The sequence below is a fragment of the Camelus bactrianus genome, chromosome 1, assembly GCF_048773025.1.
Source record: "Camelus bactrianus isolate YW-2024 breed Bactrian camel chromosome 1, ASM4877302v1, whole genome shotgun sequence".
Taxonomy (NCBI): Eukaryota; Metazoa; Chordata; class Mammalia; order Artiodactyla; family Camelidae; genus Camelus; species Camelus bactrianus.
The window spans coordinates 77,758,467-77,778,846 of NC_133539.1; the positions used below are offsets into that span (position 1 = coordinate 77,758,467).

At 35.5% G+C, this 20,380-nt stretch overlaps 1 protein-coding gene and 1 long non-coding RNA gene across 12 annotated transcripts in view; one reads left to right on the forward strand and one right to left on the reverse strand.

Moving 5' to 3' along the window:
* Positions 1 to 20,380, forward strand: part of LOC123614779 (uncharacterized) — an 873,628-nt gene that overhangs the window by 813,629 nt on the left and 39,619 nt on the right. The gene's annotated exons all lie outside the window — the stretch shown is intronic.
* The window catches only part of NAALADL2 (N-acetylated alpha-linked acidic dipeptidase like 2), a 1,180,713-nt gene that overhangs the window by 7,351 nt on the left and 1,152,982 nt on the right, over positions 1 to 20,380 (reverse strand). Inside the window, exon 14 of one of the 9 annotated variants that reach the window (XM_074367743.1) lies at positions 11 to 4,526. The exons of 7 other annotated variants lie outside the window; for them this stretch is intronic. In XM_074367743.1, coding sequence (XP_074223844.1) covers positions 4,475 to 4,526 — 52 coding nt within the window. In that variant the 3' untranslated portion in view covers positions 11 to 4,474. Of the gene's footprint in view, positions 1 to 10; positions 4,527 to 20,380 lie in introns of those variants that run through there. One more of the 9 variants, XM_074367752.1, reaches the window with a different exon arrangement.

Sequence of the window (20,380 nt, forward strand, 5' to 3'; positions counted from 1 at the left end):
TAAAAAAGAAATACAGAAGGAGGAAGTGTTTTATGCAGTGCTATTTTCATATCAAACGTCATAAAGATATTTCCAAGAAACAGTGACGTTTGTAATAAGTGAAGAAATTATAAAAATACAGTATTATCATTTTTGGCCTCTATGAATGGATATAGACATTTACCATCAAAAGTTCCCTATAGTGATGAGAGAGAAGGAGAGGAGGAGATTGTATGTACCTCTTGATGGAATTACACAATACTATCTATGAAAAAAAGTAGTTTTGCTAAAAAAAAAAAAAAGTTGAATCTGAATCTGATGAGGCTTCTCAATCTAATGTCTAATAAATAATGAGGGAAAGAAAAATACATAAATTATACTATGGTTTTGTCATCAGCAACATACTGTGGGAAATTCTATAGGACAAATGATCCAGTTTATTCAAAAAATAAATTGCAGTAAGAAATAAGGAGGAGCCTCCAGACTAGGATTTCTCAGCCTTGCATTATTGACACTGGGCGGTAGAGCAGGCAGGGAGCGGGTGGGGGGATAATTGTTCATTGTGGCCGCGGTCCTGTGCATTGTAGCATGTTTAGCAGTATCCCTGACCTCCACCCACTCGATACCAGTAGCATCCCGTCCTTGAGTTGTCTGTGAGATGGGGCTGCTGTCGTAGAATACCATAGACTGGTGGCTTAAACAACAAATATTTATTTCTCACAGTTCTGAAGGCTGTAATTCCATGAGCAGGGTGCCAGCGTGGTTAGATTCTTGGTGAGAGGTCGCTTCCTAGTTATAGTCTGACAAGGTCTTGTGCATGCACACAGAGTGATCTGTGACTTCTCTTCTTTTTCATAAGGACATTAGTCCCGTCAAGAGGACCCCACCTGCATGACCTAATCTAACCTGCGTTACTTCCCAAAGGCCCATCTCCAAATACTATCCCATTGAGGTTAGGATTTTAACATATGCATTTTGGGAGAACACAAACGTTCAGTCCATAGCTGTTGTGAAAACCAAAAATGTCTCCAGACTGCCAGAATGGTCCCTTACAGGACAAAATTGCCCCCAGTTGAGTATAGCTGCTTTAGACCAAACAAAACATATCAACCAGTCACAAAGTATAGACTTGACTAGGTCTGTTCTCAAACAAAAAAATGAAATGTCGTACAAAACTGAATACTAATTAAAGACTTACTAAGAAGTTGTTAACATTTTGGGTATGATAATGATATCAGTACGATTTCAAAGTGTCCTTCTAGAAATACATACAGTAATATTTGCAAGTGAAATGCTATTTCTTATATTTGCTTCAAAATATTTAGAAGGAAAAAGGGTGGAGATATGGACAGTGCAAGTAGAACAAGACCGACTATTAATTAATAATTGTTGAAATTGGGTAGTGGATTCATTATACTGTTCTCTCCCTTTGTATATGTTTGACATCTAGATGTCTTCTCCGAAGTGTAGAGTGTGTAATAAGATGCTACCTTGAAATGTATCCAAATATCCGAGGAAGAGGAATTTGGCCTTGGGCATGTCTAAAGAGGTTCCTTTTATTCACTGATTGATAGAAGGAGGTACATTTTGGGAGAACACTATGGATCATTGCATCGTTTGACTTATTTCCAACCCAAACTAGCTGAAATAGCTGAAATGTTATGGTCTAATAAGAGAGGCAGCTGTGTAAATAATTAAAATATAGTTGTCTAATTGTCATATTAGACGTGTAAGGTCTAGTGATAACAGACGACAGACTGCTGCTGGCAAAGTTCAGAAAAAAGTTTATAATGGAGAATATTTCAGCTTTATCTTGAAGGATGATGGGAATTGCCAGTTACTGGGGTTTTGGAAAGGAGACAAGCTAGAAAGTGGAGACAGCACCCTATGCAGGAGGAATAGCACGGGCAGGGTATGGATTTGTAAAACAGCTTGGTGTCCTCCGTGCATCATTACCAGTGTTTCTATATGACCACAGTGCAAGGCCAGAGACGGAAGCTTTGGGAGAAGAGCTGGGAGAGCAAAAGTCATGACCATGTCATGCATGGTCTTCCCTATCAGGCTAAGGAGGTTACAGTTTTTCTCGGGCAATAGGAAACTAATGAAAGTTTTTAACCAAGTAAGAAAGGTTATTAGATTGTATTTTGGAATAATTACTTTGGTTGTAATATAAAGCCTAGAGAACTGCTCAGTCCAGATGAAAAGTGACAAAGATGTGAGTTACACAATGGTAGTTAAGTTTGAGAAAATGGAGCAAGGGCCACAGTACAAGATTTAATTAACTTACATGTTTCCCTAGCACCAACCTCATTTTTATATAGAGTTCTGGGCCATCATTTCCCATCTTATCAAGGCTCCACTACCTCAACTGCTCCCGAACTTCCCACTCTGTATTCTGTGGTGGTGAATGGGCACTGAAATTTACCTAATTGCTCATGCCAGAACCCTGCAAGTCACTCCTTTTCCTTAAATATCCAACTGCTTTCTGCAGATACTTAGTTCTTTTCTTCTCTGTTGTGGGACCCTGATCCCTATATTTCAAGATACACTACGGTATTATTGCTTTACATGTCAGGGGTGAGAGATACCTTGCCTCTTCAGCAGATTTCATTCTGCGTTGTGAACATAGGAGGTCTTGCATTATGCCTCTATTTAATTGACTTAAATTTTTATCAGGCTTTGTTCAGTGACAAGAATTTAGTAGACCCTCTAATGTCAGTATAAATGACCTCAATTCAGGTTCTTTTGCATTTTAAGCATCAACTAACTTAAAAATAGCAGATTTTGGGGTCAACTATTATCAGTTGATAATAGTACCTGTTGGGTGGCAGTGGGACAGAAGATCCTTGAATTCAGAGATTACTTCAATATTTTTTTTTTCACAATGTATTATTTGAAATGGGAACTATATCTAATAATCCAATATCCTTGATCTTTGTTCCTGTGAGTACACTTGACATTAAATGAATTAAAAGAGCAGTGCAAGGAAGATACTTCTTTATATTCCAAATATTCTTGAAAGCAGGTATAACCTGTGCATTAAGAAACACATATTCCCTGGCTACAGAAGGGAGAAAAACATCTTCCAAATGGAGTGGCAAGTGGGTCACGAGCAGTGCTTTGGCTGTGAGCGGTACTCTGAGAAAAAATGTGGATCTACTTTTACAAGAACAGTCCTTGAAATAGGGACTTCTCTTCTGCTATCTCCACAGTATTAATAAGGTTAAAGAGATGTTCAGAAGAAGCCACCGCACTATGTTAAAACAATCCTATAAGCAATTATATATAAATACACATAAATACAAGTATACATGTGTTTTTTTTAACTTCAAGGATAGTCAGTTACAATGCATTAATTTCTGGTGTACAGCACAATGTCCCCAGTCATGCATATACATACATATATTTGTTTTCATATTCTTTTTCATTAAAGATTATTATAAGATATTGAATATAATTCCCTGTGCTATACGGAAGAAACTTTTTTTAAAATCTATTTTTATATATAATGGCTAACATTTGCAAGTCTCAAACTCCCAATTTATTCCTTCCCATCCCCTTTCCCCAGTAACCATAAGATTGTTTATGATGTCTGTGAGTCTGTTTCTGTTTTGTAGATGAGTTCATTAGTGTCCTTTTCTTCCTTTTTTTAGATTCCACATGTGAGTGATATATGGTATTTTTCTTTCTCTTTCTGGCTTACTTCACTTAGAATGACAATCTCTAGGTCCATCCATGTTGCTGCAAATGGCATTATTTTATTCCTTTTTATAGCTGAGTAGTATTCCATTCTACAAATATACCACAACTTCTTTAGTAATCTGTCAGTGGACATTTAGGTTGCTTCCATGTACACATGTGTTTTTATGTGTAAAAGTTAAGTTTTTATTGTATCAAAATGACTCAAACAAAACAGAATTAGCAAAACACCTAATGAGAGTTTCAGTAAATATTATAATATTTATATTTTATATCATTAAAGGAGGAGGAGAGTGGTAAAATAAACCATAATACAAAGAAACCTTGATACAAACATGGAATTTTCCCAAATGAAGGTGAAACTGCCTCAGATAATCACATGTATTTGCCTACAGAAGCTGTAAAAAAGTTACTTTCATGTTAACCTAGTCCCTAATTGCCATAAAAAAGGAGTGGGTTTTTGGTGTCAGGATATCTATCAAATATGTTTAAATTTACAGTGAACCATTTGAAAAGATGGATAGGTAGATAGATAAACACTGATTTAATATTTAAGGTGTTTTGAGGATAAAAACAGTTTTAAATACATTTGAATTATTCAATCACTTAAAGTATTTGTGGACAATTTATACTGTTTTATCATTAAGAATAACAAAATTAGTATAACAATATTTAATCATCTTTCATAACATTTATAGTTTTGAGTTCTCTCCCTCTAGTTCATCAATTTCATATTTAATTATAAATCATTTCTTGGCAAATAATACTTCTAGAACTTAAGAGTGTAAAAATAATTTCAAAAGCTGTACCAAATACTTCCATTCCTTGAGGACATACTGCTCAGTGTGCTGAAAAACAAAAATATTATAATCATTGTTATCCAGAACTGCCCCTTTAAATGACTTGAGTTGTAACCAGTGTAATTAATACATTATGGGGAGCATGATTTTGGGAGCTGTTATAGTGACTTTTCTGGCTATGTAAACCCCCCTGGCATGAAATACATTGCCATATACATATTCTATGGTTATTAAATGTTAAATATTATTAATATTCTATTTAATGATAAGATATTAATAAAACATGCTCATAAAAGTTACAGGATTAATCCCTCAATGACAACTCATTTAAGCATGAGCACAATCTCGAATATACTGATGTAAAACCTCAGCCATAACTGGTACAAAATAATCTAGAAAAGAGATAATGTGGAAGAATAAAAATACACCCTAAAATGAGTGTTCAGGTCTAAAGCACAAGACACACAATTACTGTCTTTTTTTTTAAACTGGAAAGCAATACGTAAATTTCTTAAAGACCAGTGCAGTGGAGTCTGCAGTGTGCCAACATTTGCTTTTCCTAACTAGTAAGCAACACAGTAATACTTTTATAATGACTGTAAACAAGCCATGTGAATAGAAATGGATTCTTTTTTGGTTCGTGAAATTGTACAAGGAGCTAAACACATTTTCCATATGCTACATGATTCAAGTAGTAGGCTGTGGCAAGCTATTATGTAAGATAAACACTCATATCCATTTCTACTCAAATTGGATACAAATCAGCTTAAAACTATAGATACTTAAGATTCTGGGTGAAGATTAGTGACTGGGACTCTTTCATCATAATTTAAGAGAAAAATCTTCATTTGGGATAGTTGCTGATGTAACTTAAGTCACTTGATCTTTGTTATAATAGAATTTTTTGTTTTTACCTTGATAGATTGCTGTACCTTAAAAGCAAATTGAGGATGACAAAAATACCTTTAAATTTTCATGAGGAGGATAATTTCTCCTACGGTTTTCAGAAGTAGCTTATCTTTTACTAGTTCTCTTTGGTGTACTAAAAACCACTTAGCTTCCTGCTTACGGAAAACAAATTTCTGTAGAGCCCCTTTCCAAAAAAGTATCGTATTATTTTAGTTTTAATATTTGAATGGAAGACAAAAAACCCAGCCAGGTTTTTACATTTTATCACATTTGTTTACATATACTTATTAGTTCTGAGAACTTCCTTACCTGTTCAGTCAATAACCCCAAGTACCCTGGGATCATCCCTGGGGAGCAAAAAACTACTATTGTTCCAATTTTTAATATGCAAATGATTCTCGCCTTTGAAAATATTTCACTTAGATCAGTGTTTCTGATGGGAGCTTCTAAGCCAAAAGATCTTTGTATTCCCATGTTATGTGACCAAAATTCAACCTCAGTTAAATGGAGTTAAAAGATGTCATCAATATATACTGTATCGGAATACTCAAATATGTCTCACCTTCTCAGTGACAGAATTGTGTTTTTCAGATGAGGACAGACTAGGAATTGACAAATAGGCAGTCAAAAGGGACATGTCAGGCAGGAAAAAAGGGTGGAAAGAAAGTGAGAAAACACCCTTGAAGAGATTCCATGTCAAGAATCTGTTCTTTATAACCACAAGGAATCACACTCCTCTCTGAACTGTTGCTGCTCTTAGATATCCCTGCTTTAGTTCGATTCAGAAAAATTTGCTGGCAGAAAGAATAGACTGTGTTATTAATTCAATAAATTACCATTCTATTTGCATACACACAACATGTATCTCAGTATGGCATGCAGAGACATCAGACCTAATTAAAATATTATTTAATTGAAATCATTTTAGTAGTTACCGTGTTTAAAATAACATTAATTCTACCCTCATGCCTATCTTCTCTCATCTGTAACAATTTGGATCTTATAAATGTAATTCATACAGTCATCGTGACCCACACACAACACAAAGAGACTACTAAAAGGAAAGTGTAATACATTATTGATGACACTAATGAAATTACAACACACATCACTCATTTTAATGGGTCTGTCTCAATGACACATCACGGTGACCAGGAAAGAACAGCGCCAAACTCAGAAACCTAATTAATAACTCCCGGCAGCATCAGTGAAGGAGATGAAGCATCTTTACTCAACTGACAAATCTTTTCCACTCAGTTAAAGAGAAGGAAAACTGAAGAAAATGAATTTTGAAACAAAGGCATCTAAAGTTTTCATGAGTCATTTCCTGGTGTGTGAATTAGCAAATTAACAATGGAAACAATGCCTCTCTTTCAAATGTTCCTTCTTGGATTCATAAATGGGTGAAGGATGCCACCCATTCTAAATTTTAATTAATATTCATTATACCCCACGTTGAGGAATTCCTAAGTGAAATCACACTAAATCATAAGTCATGCCTTTGAAAACTGACTGGGTATACATCCTGAACATCGAGAGAAAAGGTCAGCTCAGTTCCTTACAGTTGTTGCTAACTCTTTTTCATGATTATACTAACTGTACTATAGGGATAGTTAACGGTGGATTATTGTATTTTAATCAACATTAGAAAAGATTATTTGACTTTGATATTATGTCCATGAGAATTCACAAAATACATGGCTGTACTCTATAGTACAGATGTCCACTCAGCTAAATTTGAATGTGGTCTAAACTAGCAAAAGCAGAATAAGACTTAAGACCATTATTGTTGTTGTCAAGCCATCAACTCACTCTGCAGACACCTAAGGCAGAAAGATGTATGATAGATTGTTTGCAAAAATGGTGACAATTACTCTCCTCCCTGTCTGCAGGCTACCTCAAAATAGAATTTGGCAATTCTTCCAATCAAGAGGTGGGATGGAACACACATTCCCCTATGTGCTGAATCGGGTTTGGCCTTAATGAATGTGATATATATGGTGAGCTCATGCCTCAGAGTTTCTGGCGTGTTTCATGTCTTCCTCTGGAACCCTGCCAAGCCCCCATGTGAAAATCCTGGGTTAGCCTTCCGGGAAAAGAGAACACACAGAGCAGAGGGGAGCTGTTCTGCTGAGGCCTTCCTGTATTAGCTAGTCCCAAGCCAAGCAGGCAGCAGACGCACTGGCTGCAGACAAACACAGTCAGGAGATGACAGATCCCAGCCTGGCCCAGGCCAGAAGAAGTGTCTAGCTCAGGCCTGCCTAATGGCCATGTTGAGTAGTTATTTTAAGCCACTAAATTTTGAGTGACTTTGGAGCAGTGGATAACAGACGTAACTCGGTAGTGTTTTTCTTCCCCGTTGGAAAGGAAGGGCTCATGTTGCTATAGGCATCACGTCTCTTATTTCCTGTGAGTACCACTGACAGAGCACAATGTATGATGTGCATTTGACAGTTCTTTAAATGACTGGCTGAATTCAGAAGACACTTGTGGAAAACTGTGCCCAACAGTCCTCGTAAGTAATTTAATTACAAAGTGAAGATATCTGTGTTGATACATTAGGAGCTTTAAAATCTGTATGGACTGCCAAGTGGGATTTTTCCACTGAACAAAAAATGTTAGTTAACCAATCCAGCATATGGTTTGTTTGTTTCTTTTAAATATAGATCGTCTTACTGAGTTATGGCCCAAGAAATGGAAAAAATGATTCTGTTTCCAGTACAATTACATTTAAAATAGAACAAAGACGAGTAGAGAGAGTAAACAATTCTATTCTAGACTTCTCGGTCCATCTAACTACATTGTTTCTCGAGAAGTTTCCTGAGAAAGATGATTTTTTTTTTAAGAATATTTAAGGAAGGTGATCTCTGAGCGACACAGTTTGTGATGGTCTATCAGCAAAGAAAAATTAGATTTCTGCACTCAAAACGATTCCATTGAATCAAAATGGGAGACAGAAATCAGACAAGATTAAAACAATCCTTAGCATCTTCTAAAATTTGGAGATGGTGATACAGTTAACCATGATTTTTCATACTCGTTCAATTGGTTTTTTTTGTTTTGTTCTTATTTCAGTTTCATCCTTGCAGTTTTCTTTCCATTGTACCTCTGAATATATGGATGACCTACATTTCAATATTTGTATAACTTTTCTTTCTTACTTGGAGCTCATTTCTCTTAGTATTTCAGCAGTTAGGGCCTGTCACCCTCCAAGGACAATTTCATCTGAATACCCTACCGGCACTTGTCAATTAACATAGGATGCATTTCCTTCAATCCAGACCTCCAAATATTTGCACCTGTGTTTTCTCCATTACTCTTTCCTTACCTTCATTACCTTTAGTGAACAATAATGCTGAGGCCACAAAACCAAACAAAATGAGTAATTCATTTTTTATTCCAGTAATGAAAAAGGTGTGAACTATTTGCTTTAGAAAGCTCACTCTAAAGGCAAAATTTATAACGTAGGCTCTGTCTATTTAAACAAGGTGAGTGAGTGAGCCAATATTGATCTTCCTGCCTCACTTTGCTCAACAGTCCTTATTAAACTTCTAATATGAGGAGGTCACTGTGTTAGGTGCTCAGGGATAGCAAAGAGAAGTTTACGGTCTATGTTGAAAGCCAAGCATATAATCAATAATTTAAATTATTAACTTATTTTCCATATAAAGCACTTAGAATATTATATGGTATGAAATTATTTAATTTTATATTTTACAATAATTTTCACTTTATTCTGTGTATATGTATATATGTATAGATATGTATAGATACATAGTTAGAAAATACTGTTTTGTTATGTAAACAAAGAATGCTGCCTGCCATTCTACTTCCACAAGGGTCAAGCCATCAATCACTGCAGTTGCCCACTGACAATGCACCTTGAGGGGAATTCAGGATGGAGAAAAACACAAAGCATTCTGTGCTTTAGATACTGTCCCTAGATAGTTAAGATGCATATCTAAAGAATAATTTCAGTGTACCCAGATTCTTGCATCTTCCCATACGCATACATGCACTAAAATCATTAACTTGAGATGTCTGTTCTTTGTGATTAGCAAAATCTTTTGATGTTCAACTACCTTTTTTCCCAAGGAGGGGGGGGACCTCATATATATAGTGGCTCCTCCCTTATCGCTCTGGAACACATGCCTCAGAGCTATCTGAGAGGCGGTCTCCTGAGTTATAGTCCTCAGTAAGGTCCCTTGATAAAACTTAACTCACAAATTTTACGTTGTGCATTTTCTCGTTCAGTTGACAGCTTTCAGTGGTTTTGTGTTTCTTGTCTTCCTAACTACATCATACCCTTCATGTTCTATAACATTTATCACACTGTGTACTCTTTATGGGCATGTAATAAATACAAAGTCTATAAATATTCTATGTGACATTCAGCATATGCCTTACAGTTTGGAGAAAAAGCTCCAGGAGTCTGTCCTAATGCTATGTATATAACTTGATTCATCTGATTTCAGTTGTCATAATACTGATTCAGATAATAGTCCTAATTAAGTCAGCATAAGGTAATTCTTTAATCAAATATATTATTTTAGTAATGGGCATATGACCAGATCTTGGCAATAAAATTTGAAGGAAAATTTTTTTTTGGAGGCTTCTAAGAGCAGTAGTATCTTGCATTTCTGAGAGAACAACCAAAAGCTAACCCTTTCTCCCCTTTGGAATATATACAGTATGGATATGAAATCTGTAAATCCTACGTTTTGTTTCTACCTTGAAATGATACCATGTAAGGCAGAGCTGAGAGACAGAGAGAAACTTACTCCTTGGTGATATGATAGAAATGCTAAATCAAACCAACCTAGAATCCATTCTTCCTCTTGACTTTCAATTATGTGAGTCTACTATTTTACTCTGTAAGCCAACTTGAGTAGTTTTTGGCAACACTCAATCAAATGTATCCATGTAGACAATTTTATTGACTATGTAGTTATTAAAAACAGATCTATATATTTCTTAATAACTATAATGAGCTTATCTGATCAAAATAATTTAGATAATTCATTAAGTTGACATTTGAAAATGGCTGCCTTAAGGTAATAAATGAATGGTTTCTCTTGAATAGCAAGTATATTATTCAAGATAATCTGCAAACTTCAAAATCAACAGAACATTAAAATGTTTGCTTAATTTTAGCCAGAAGAAATACATAAGTATTAAGTTGATTGATTGATCTATTCAAACCATGAATGTTGAATCACAAAGGTTGAAGGTATTTAATGAAGGAATGCCTTACGGTAAAATTACTCACAAACAGTAGAAAGATAACCTTTCACATTTTACAGAATTGTTAAACTTGTTACTAAACATCCATTTTGAAAGTGTGACAATAAAGAATCCTTTCTTTAGCCAAGTAAATTTGCTCACAGTTTACTGGTGCATTACTATCTGTAAGTATTTTCGCTACCATAATGGTTTATGCCAGTAAACAAATGGATCACTATATAATTTACTGTGAAAATTTTAAAAATTAAAATAATCTGATTTTGAAATACTTAAAAATTTTCAAACTACAAGTACCAGATAGGCAAATTTCTATTATGTTGAAGCTGATCATAAAAAATCCACCTAGATTGTGAGTAAATAGTAGAAATGTTAGTTCTTTGCTCTGGGAACCCTAAAAGAAGATGTATTCATCTGTACTCTCAGCCATGGGTGTCAGAGGGTTGAAGTGGTTCTGCAGATACTCGACTCAAAGAAGATACACATTTGGTTGTACAGGTCAAAAATTACCTATTTAAGAAAAAAGCATACTTATTGAATGTGTGTACATATGTAAATACTACATATACATATACATGTAATAGTTTACAGTAGCGATGAAAAACACTGAGAACAAGGCAGTAACCAAGGGAAGCCGAGTATCACAAGAATACCACCAAGATTTTGCTATAGAAACATGTTTAGGGCATTGATGTTTCTGACACTCCCACCGCCACCACTTCATCAAAAATACTTCTCCAGCGTGGCAGCGTTGCTCTCTCTTCACCTTTGTGCCACCATTGCCAGAATCTTGATCCACAACTAGCATGAATAATCTTGAACTGCCTCTACATCTTTGCCTCACTTCTTTCAGACATAACATCCTGGGAGAGCTCATCCAGTTGACTGAACTGAGGTCATGTGCTTGTACCTCAACTTAGGAACAAAATGCCTAGATTCTCACCTTCTGTGGGGAGGTAAGCCCAGCTTTCCACCAGGCTCACAGGGACTTCCCTTCATAGGGGAAAGAAATTTTGATATCAGGCAGATTTTTAAAAAAATTTTAAAACAGCAACCCAATAAACATCTACTACACTAATGATGGGAAGGAAAACTCTATTTCAATAGGGTTGTCTTGGAATTACCATCTAGATTGCTGCCCTACTGCATTGCAGTTTTTTCCCTTTTATTAAATGTCAGCTTTTCACCATTAAGTATGATAGCTGCGGCATTGTCATATATGGCCTTTATTATGTTGAGGTATGTTCCATCTGTGCCCACTTTGAGTTTTTATCATAAGTGAATGTTGAATTTTATCAGGAGCTTTTTCTGCATCTACTGAGATGACCATGTTTTTTATTCTTCAATTTGTTGATGTGGTGTATGTATCACATTGATTGATTTGTGGGTATTGAAAAATGCTTGCATCCCTGGGATAAATCCCACTTGATCATGGTGTTTGATCATTTTAATGCATTTTTGGAGTCGATTTGCTAGTATTTTGTTGAGGATTTTTGCATCTATATTCATAAGGGATAGTGATCTGTATTTTTCTTTTTTGGGATATCTTTGGTTTTGGCATCAGGGTGATGGTGGCCTTATAGAACTAATCAGATTATACATCTGAAGTATGTGTAGCTTACTGTACAGAAATTAGACCAGAATAGAGTTGTTTTTAAAAAATAAAAAGCAGTCTCTGAAAAAAATGTTAGCAAGTGCTCTAAAATATGGCAGCAGTGTTTAGCAAATTGAGTGTGTATAAGAATAACGTGAGAAATTTAAAAACTGCTCAGGGGATTCAGATGCAATGTGTCTGGGATGACTTTTAGGAGTATATATTTTTTCCCCTGCTCTCATGCTTAAACCTATTGGGAAACATTCATATATACTTAGAAATTCCCTCTGGTGAGTTTTGTATTTACCAAGAGGTCTTGGTTTGTTCCCAAACTTGTCTGTTCTAGTGGCATGTTATTAAGTACAAAATTACATGATTTATTTAACATTATATTTATATTAAGTGTGAAAGAAACTTATTCCTGTGAAAATGAACCTCAGTGCTTTGGGAATCCAGCTACTGACTCTGACAGGTACTAATGCGAGCATAGGTTTCTTATAGTCTGGATGAACTAGTGCGCAAATTTGATGAATTTCAGAAAGGAGCTCAACTATTCATGTTCATGCTTTGCCAAGGCAAACTTTGTTGATTCTCTTCAGTGCAACCATGGCATGTGGCTAATGGTTTCATTATATACCATTTGATGGATACTTGTCTCTCCTTAGACAGAACTCAAAAGCAGAGAGTTTCTTGTTCATTGTGCATTTCTCCAGGTTTCTAAGAAGTAGATATGGAATATATTTAATGGCATAAATTAATAATGGTGTTAATAATAACTGCTAATATTTTGTGAGCATTTAATATATTGTAGGGAGTATGCCACCCAAACATGCTGCTTTGTTTTTTGGCTTTTTTCTTTGTGTGTGTGTGTGTGTGTGTGTGTGTGTGTGTGTATTTTTTTTTTTTTTTAAGTATAGTCAGGTTACAACATTGTGTCAGTTTCTGGTGTACAGCACAATACTTCAGTCATACATGAACATACATATATTCATTTTCATATTCTTTTTCACCATGAGTTACCACAAGGTATCGAATATAGTTCCCAGTGATATACAGCATGAACTTGTTCTTTATCTATATATCAGTTAGTATCTGAATATCTGTAACTCCCAATTTATTGTAAATGTATAACTTCCCCCTCCATTCCTCCCCCCGTAACCTCTATGAGAGTCTGTTTCTGTTTTGCAAATAAGTTCGTTTGTCTTTTTTTTTTTTCCAGATTCCACATATGTGATATCATGTTGTATTTTTCTTTGTTTTTCTGGCTTATTTCACTTAGAATGAGAATCTCTAGTTCCATTCATGTTGCTGCAAATGGCATTATTATTCTTTTTTATGGCTGAGTAGTTTTCCATTGTATAAATATACTAAAACTTACTTATCCAGTCATCTGTCAGTGCACATTTATGTTGTTTCTATGTCTTGGTTATTGTATATAGTGCTGCTATGAACATTCGGGTGCATGTATCTCTTTGAATTAAGGTTCCTTCTGGATATACGCCCAGAAGTGGGACTAGTGGATCATATGGTAAGTCTGTATTTCATCTTCTGAGGAATCTCCATACTGTTTTCCATTAACAGCTGCAGCAAACTACATTCCCACCAACAGTGTAGGAGGGTTCCCCTTTCTCCACAGCATCTGCAGCATTTATCATTTGTGGACTTCTAAATGATGGCCATTCTGACTGGTGTGAGGTGATATCTCATTGTACTTTTGATTCGCATTTCTCTGATAATTAGTGATATTGAGCATTTTTTCATGTGTTTATTGGCCATTTGTATGTCTTCATTGGAGAATTGCTCTTTAGGTCTTCTGCCCATTTTTGGATTAGGTTCTTTGTTTTTTTCTTACTAAGTTGTATGAGCTGTTTATACATTCTGGAAATTAAGCCCTTGTCAGCCTCATCTTTTGCAAATATTTTCTCCCATTCCTGTAGGTTGTCTTTTTGCTTTGCTTATGGTTTCCTTTGCTGGGCAAAAGCTTCTAAGTTTAATGAGGTCCCATTTTTTTATTTTTGCTTTTATTTCTATTGCCTGGGTAGACGCCCTAGGAGAACATTGCTGATATTTATGTCAGATAATGTTTTGCCTACGTTTTCTTTTGAGAGGTTATAGTGTCTTGTCTTATGTTCAAGTCTTTAAGCCATTTTGAGTTGATTTCTGTGTATGGTGTGAGGGAGTGTTTTAACTTCATTGATTTATATGCAGCTGTCCAGTTTTCCCAACACCATTTGCTGAAGAGACTGCCTTTACTCTATTGTATGTTCTTGCCTCCTTTGTCAAAGAGTAATTGATCAAACGTTTGGATTTATTTCTGGGCTCCCTGTTCTGTTCCATTGATCCATATGTCTGTTTTTTTACTAATACCATGCTGTTTTAATTACTGTAGCTCTATAGTATTGAAGACAACTGAGAAGCTATATACAGAAGAAGTCTGTATCCTCCCCCAACCATTAATTACTGGAGATGAATCTAGACTCTTATCAGCCCACAGACACCACCAAGAGGAATCAACTTAACAAATACTACTAAAACAATTCTCATCATCCTTTAGTTTCCTTCATGTTATTTCCCTTCACTTGGTTTACTACCCTTGGAAGTCTAAAACCCCTTTTCAGGGGGTCTTGTCACTTCTCTAAAAATTCATTACTCTTTTTTAAGGCACTGTATATGCCCAAGTTCTGATCACCCCTTTGAGATACTCATCACTGAATTTCTTTTGTGTTGATGTGTGCTTCCTGTATTAATAAACTGCTTTTCTCTTGTTAATCTGTCTTCTGTCACTCTAATTTGTAGGGACCCAGTCAAAGAATTTAGGGTGGTAGAAGAAAAGGGGCTTTTTCTTTCCTCCCCTATAATATTCTTAGCAGTATCCTAAGCATTTTGAATATTTTAGCTCATTTAATCCTTAAAACAACTTAATGCCAAATATACCATTAGTATATCAATTTTATAGAGAAACAAAAGGGCACAGAGAGATTAGCTTATCTAACATCACACAGCCCTTAAGTAGCAGAGACAAGATTTAGAAAATCACATGGTTGAAACAGTTTTAATTTGATTATCTGTTTCTGTTTTGGGACATATTAAAATCGTATTTCAACACGCACTAAGCTTGAAACTCAAATTGCCAGAGTATAGCAAACCCCAAACTTAGAATAACTCAGAGCATCATCTCTAGGAAAATGGTAAATAAATTGTTCTCCCTACTCCATGACAATGATCCCCTTTCAAAATCAAGTTAGAAGGTTAGAGATACTTGCCTGAGGATGTGTTCTAACAAAAGAGGGAGTTGATCACAGATATTAAGTACTTCACCCACCCCCAACACTTAAAATCTATGTCTCTTTTTTTAGTATCAAATTATCTAAATATTATAACATTTAAGTAGATACTATAACTGAAGACTTCATATCTGAGGTTGACTCATTTTCTGGTGTGTGGGTTTTCATTTTCGTTATTGAAGTATAGTATGTCCTTGTAGCGTATTTACTTTATACACATAGGTTGTACCTGATAATCACCTATCCCTATTTGGCGCCTCCCCTCTTCTCTCTCCCCACTGGTAATCACTAGTTTGTTCTCTATATCTGAGTCTGTTTTGTTTTGGTTATATTCACTTGTTTGTTTTATTTTTTAGATTCCATGTATGTGATATCATATAGTATTGGTCTTTCTCTGTCTGAATTATTACCTGCAATCCCATCCATGTTGTTGCAAATGGCAAAATTTCATTCTTTTTAATGGCTGAGTAGTATTCCATTGTGTGTGTATGTATACACACCACATCCTCTTTATCCATTCACCTATTGAAAGACACATAGGTTGCTTCTGTATCTTGGCAATTGTAAAAAAAAAAATATGTTGCTATGAATATTAGGGGGTATGTATCTTTTCAAATTAGTGTTTTCACTTTTATCAGATATATACCCAGGAAAACTGCTGGGTCATATGGTAGTTCTGTTTTTAGTTTTTGAGGAACCTCCATACTGTTTTCCACAGTTGTTGCTCCAATTTACATTCCTACCAACAATGTACAAGGGTTCCCTTTTCTCCACATCCTAGCCAATATTTGTTATTTGAGGCCTTTTGATGATAGCCATTATTAAAGCTGTAAGGTGACTGCATGATGATTTTAATTTGCATTTCTCTGATAATTAATGTTGAGCATCTTTTCATATGCCTGTTGGCCATCTCTATGTCTTCTTTGGAAAAATGTCTATTCAGGTTTTCTGCTCATTTTTAAATTGGGTTGTTTGTTTCTTTGATACTGAGTTATATGAGCTGTTTATATATTTTGGATATTAACTCATTATTGCTCATATTATTAGCAAATATTTTCTCCCACTTAGTAGGTTGTCTTTTCATTGCATTGATGGTTTCTTTGCTGTGAGACAGCTTTCAAGTCAAATTAGGTCCCATTTGTTAATTTTCCTTTTACTTCCTTTGCTTTAGGGGACAGGTCCAAAAAAATCACCACAATTTACGTCAAAGAGTGTTTCGCCTGTGTTTTCTTCTAGGAGTTTTATAGTATCCAGTATTACAGTTAGGTCTTTAATCCATTTTGAGTTTATTTTTGTATATGATGTTAGAGAATGTTCTAATTTCATTCTTTTACATGTAGCTGTCTAATTTTCCCCACACCACTTACTGAAGAGAGTGCCTTTTCTCTCTTGTATATTCTTGCCTCTTTTTTAAAAATAGATTTACAAGAAGTGCATGTGTTTATTTCTGGGCTTTCTATCCTATTCCATTGATCATTGTGTCTGTTTTTGTGCCAGTACCATACTGTTTTGATTAGAGTCTAAAGTCAGGGCATGATTCTTCTAGCTCTGTTCTTCTTTCTCAAGATTGTTTTGGCTGTTGAGGGTCTTCTTTGTTTCCCTGCAATTAAAAGAATTTTTTTGTTCTAGTTCTGTGAAAAATGTCATTTTTATTTTGGTAGAGATGACATTGAATCTGGAGATTGCCTTGGGTTGTATGGTCATTTTAACAATACTGATTTTTGAAGTCCCTGAACAGAGTATATTGTTCCATCTGTATGTGTTATTTTCAATTCCTTTCATCAGCATCTTAACAGTGTTCTGAGTACAGATCTTTTGCCTCCTTACGTAGGTTTATCCTAGATATTTTATTCTTTTTTATATGATGGTAAATGGGATTGTTTCCCTAATTTCTCTTTCTGATGCTTGTTAGTGTGGCTAAAGGTTTATCAATTTTATCTTTTCAAAGAACCAGCTTTCAGTTTTATTGATCTTTTCTATTGTTTTTAGTTTATATTGCATATATTTCTGCTCTAATTTTTATGATTTCTTTCCTTCTTTTAACTTTGGTTTTGTTGTTGTTTTTCTTTCTCTAGTTGCTTTAGGTGTAAGGTTAGGTTGCTTGAGATTTTTCTTGTTTCCTGAGGAAAACTTGTAAGGCTAAAAACTTTCCTCTTACAAGTGCTTTTGCTATGTCCCATAGGTTTTGGATCACTGTGTTTCATATTCATTTGTCTCATTATTTTTTAATTTCCTCTTTGATTTCTTCAGTGATCCTTTGGTTATTTAGAAGTATGTTGTTTAGCCTCCATGTCTTTGGGTTATTTGCAGGGTTTTTTGTTTGTTTTGTAGTTCACTTCTAGTCTCATAGTTTTGTGGTCGGGAAAGATGCTTGATGTGATTCCATTTTCTTAAATTTACCAAGTCTCATTTTGTGGCCTATCATATGATTTCTCCTGGAGAATGTTCTATGGGCACCTGAAAAGAATGTATATTTTTCTGCTATTGGATGAAATATTCTATAAACAATTAAATCCATTTGGTCTAATTTGTTATTTAAAGCCTGTGTTTCCTTACTGATTTTCTGTCTGGATAATCTGTCCATTGATGTAAGTGGAGTATTAAGGGCCCCTACTATTATTGTGTAACTTTGGATTTCTTCTTTTATGTCAGTTAATATTCACCTTATATATTGCAGTGCTCACATTTATGCTGGATGCATATATATTTACAGTTGTTATACCTTCTTCCTGGATTGATGCCTTGATCATTATGTAGTGTCCTTTATCTCTTGTAACAGTCTTTATTTTAAAGTCTATTTTGTCTGATAAAACTATTGCTACTCTGGCCTTCTTTTTATTTCCATCTGTGTGAAATACATTTATCCATTCCCTCACTTTCATTATGTATGTGTCTGTAGATCTGAAGTGAGTCTTTCCAAGGCAGCATATATATGTGGGTCTTGTTTTGAATCCTTTCAGCCAGTCTACTACATCTTTTGGTTGGAGTATTTAGTACATTTACATTTAAGGCAATTTCCAATATGTATGTTCTTATTGCCATTTTGTTAATTGATTTGATTTGTTTTTGTAGGTCTTTTTTCCCCCTCTTCTTTTTGTTCTCTTCACTTGTGATATGATAACCATCGTCAATGTAATGTTTGGATTCCTTTTTCTTGTGTGTGTGTATGTGTGTTTATTACAGATTTTTGGTTTGTGGTTACCATGAAGACTTTGTATAGCAGTCTATATATAAACAAGATTGTTTTAAGTTGGTGATCTCTTAAATTCAAATGTATTTGAGATGTACTGTGCTTGTACTCTCTTCCTCTTAGCATTAATGTTTTTGATATCATTTTACATCTAATTATTTTATGCATCTCTAACTGCTTATTGTGGATAATACTTCTGTCTTTAACTTCCCTACTAGTTTTGTGTGTGGATGATTTCCTACCTTTACTATATGTTTGCCTTTACCAGTGAGCTTTTTCATTTCATAATTTTTTGTTTGTTTGTTTCTAATGTGGCCTTGTTATTTTGCCTAAAGAAGTTCCTTTAACATTTGTTGTGAATCTTATTTGGTGGTGCTGAATTCTTTTAGCTTTTGCTTGTCTGTAAAACTTGTAATTCTGCCATCACATCTGAATGAGAATCTTGCTGGGTAGATTACACTTGGTTGTAGGTTTTTCTCTTTCATCACTTTATATTCTGCCACTGCTGGCCTGCAGAGTTTCTGCTGAAAAATCAGCTGATAGTTTTATGGGAGTTCCCATGTAAGTTGTTTGTTGCTTTTCCCTTGCTGTTTTTAGCGTTCTCTTTAATTTTTGTCATTTGATTAGTGTTTCTTTGTGAGTGTTCCTCTTCAGGCTAATGTATGAGATTCTCTGCACCTCCTAGAATTGAATGCCTGTTTTCTTTCCCAGGCTAGGGAAGTTATCTCTAGCTATTGTCTCTTCATTTTCTCAGGTGCTTTCTCTTTCTCTCTTCCTCTGGGATCCCTTCAATGTGAATATTAGCGTTCTTGATGTTGTCCCAGAAGTGTCTTAAACTGTCTTCATTTCTTCTCATTCTTTCTTTCTTTTTTCTGTTCAGCAGCAGTGATACCCATTACTCTGTCTTCCAGCTCACTGATCTGTTTTTCTGTATCATTTAGTCTACTGTTGATTCCTTCTAGTATTTTTATTTCATTTATTATATTTTTCATCTCTGGTTGTTCTTTATATTTTCTTACTCTTTAAAACTTCTAACTTCTCGCCCTGTGCATCCATTCTCCTCCTGAGTTCGTTGATCATCTTTATGATCATTACTCTGTACTCTTTCTTGAGTAGATTGTTCATTTACACTTCACTTAATTCTTCTTCTGGAGTTTTATTTTTCCTTAGAACATATTCCTCTGCAGCCTCATTTTGTCTAAGTTGCTATGTGCATTTTTTTGTATGTGGTAGGTTATTTACATTTCTCCACCTAAGAGAGGTGGACCTCTGTAAGAGACATCTTACGTGTCCCAGCTGTGCATTTCTCTCTCATCACCCAGGTTGTGTCCTCTAGGGCTTCTCTGTGAGAGTGCTGCACAGGTCCCTCTGCTGTGGCAGGCTGACTATGTTGGCAGACTGGTAGGTTTGGATAGCCCCAAGTCTAGTTGGTTGCCTGGTTCTGCCTTGTGTGGATGTTGCTGGCTGCTATTTAGTGGGGCCTGGGCATGAGGTGGGTGGTTGTGGAACCCTGTGTGTTCTGGGGCTAGTGCAGGCTCACTGGTAGTAGGAGTTAGAATCCCAAAGACTCTGGGGCTGTTGCCCACCCACTGGCAGGCAGAGCTGGTTCCTGGAGTCCGGCTACAGGGCCCAGGGATGTTAGAGCTCATTTCAGATAATTGGTGGGGGAGGAGGATGCAGTTCC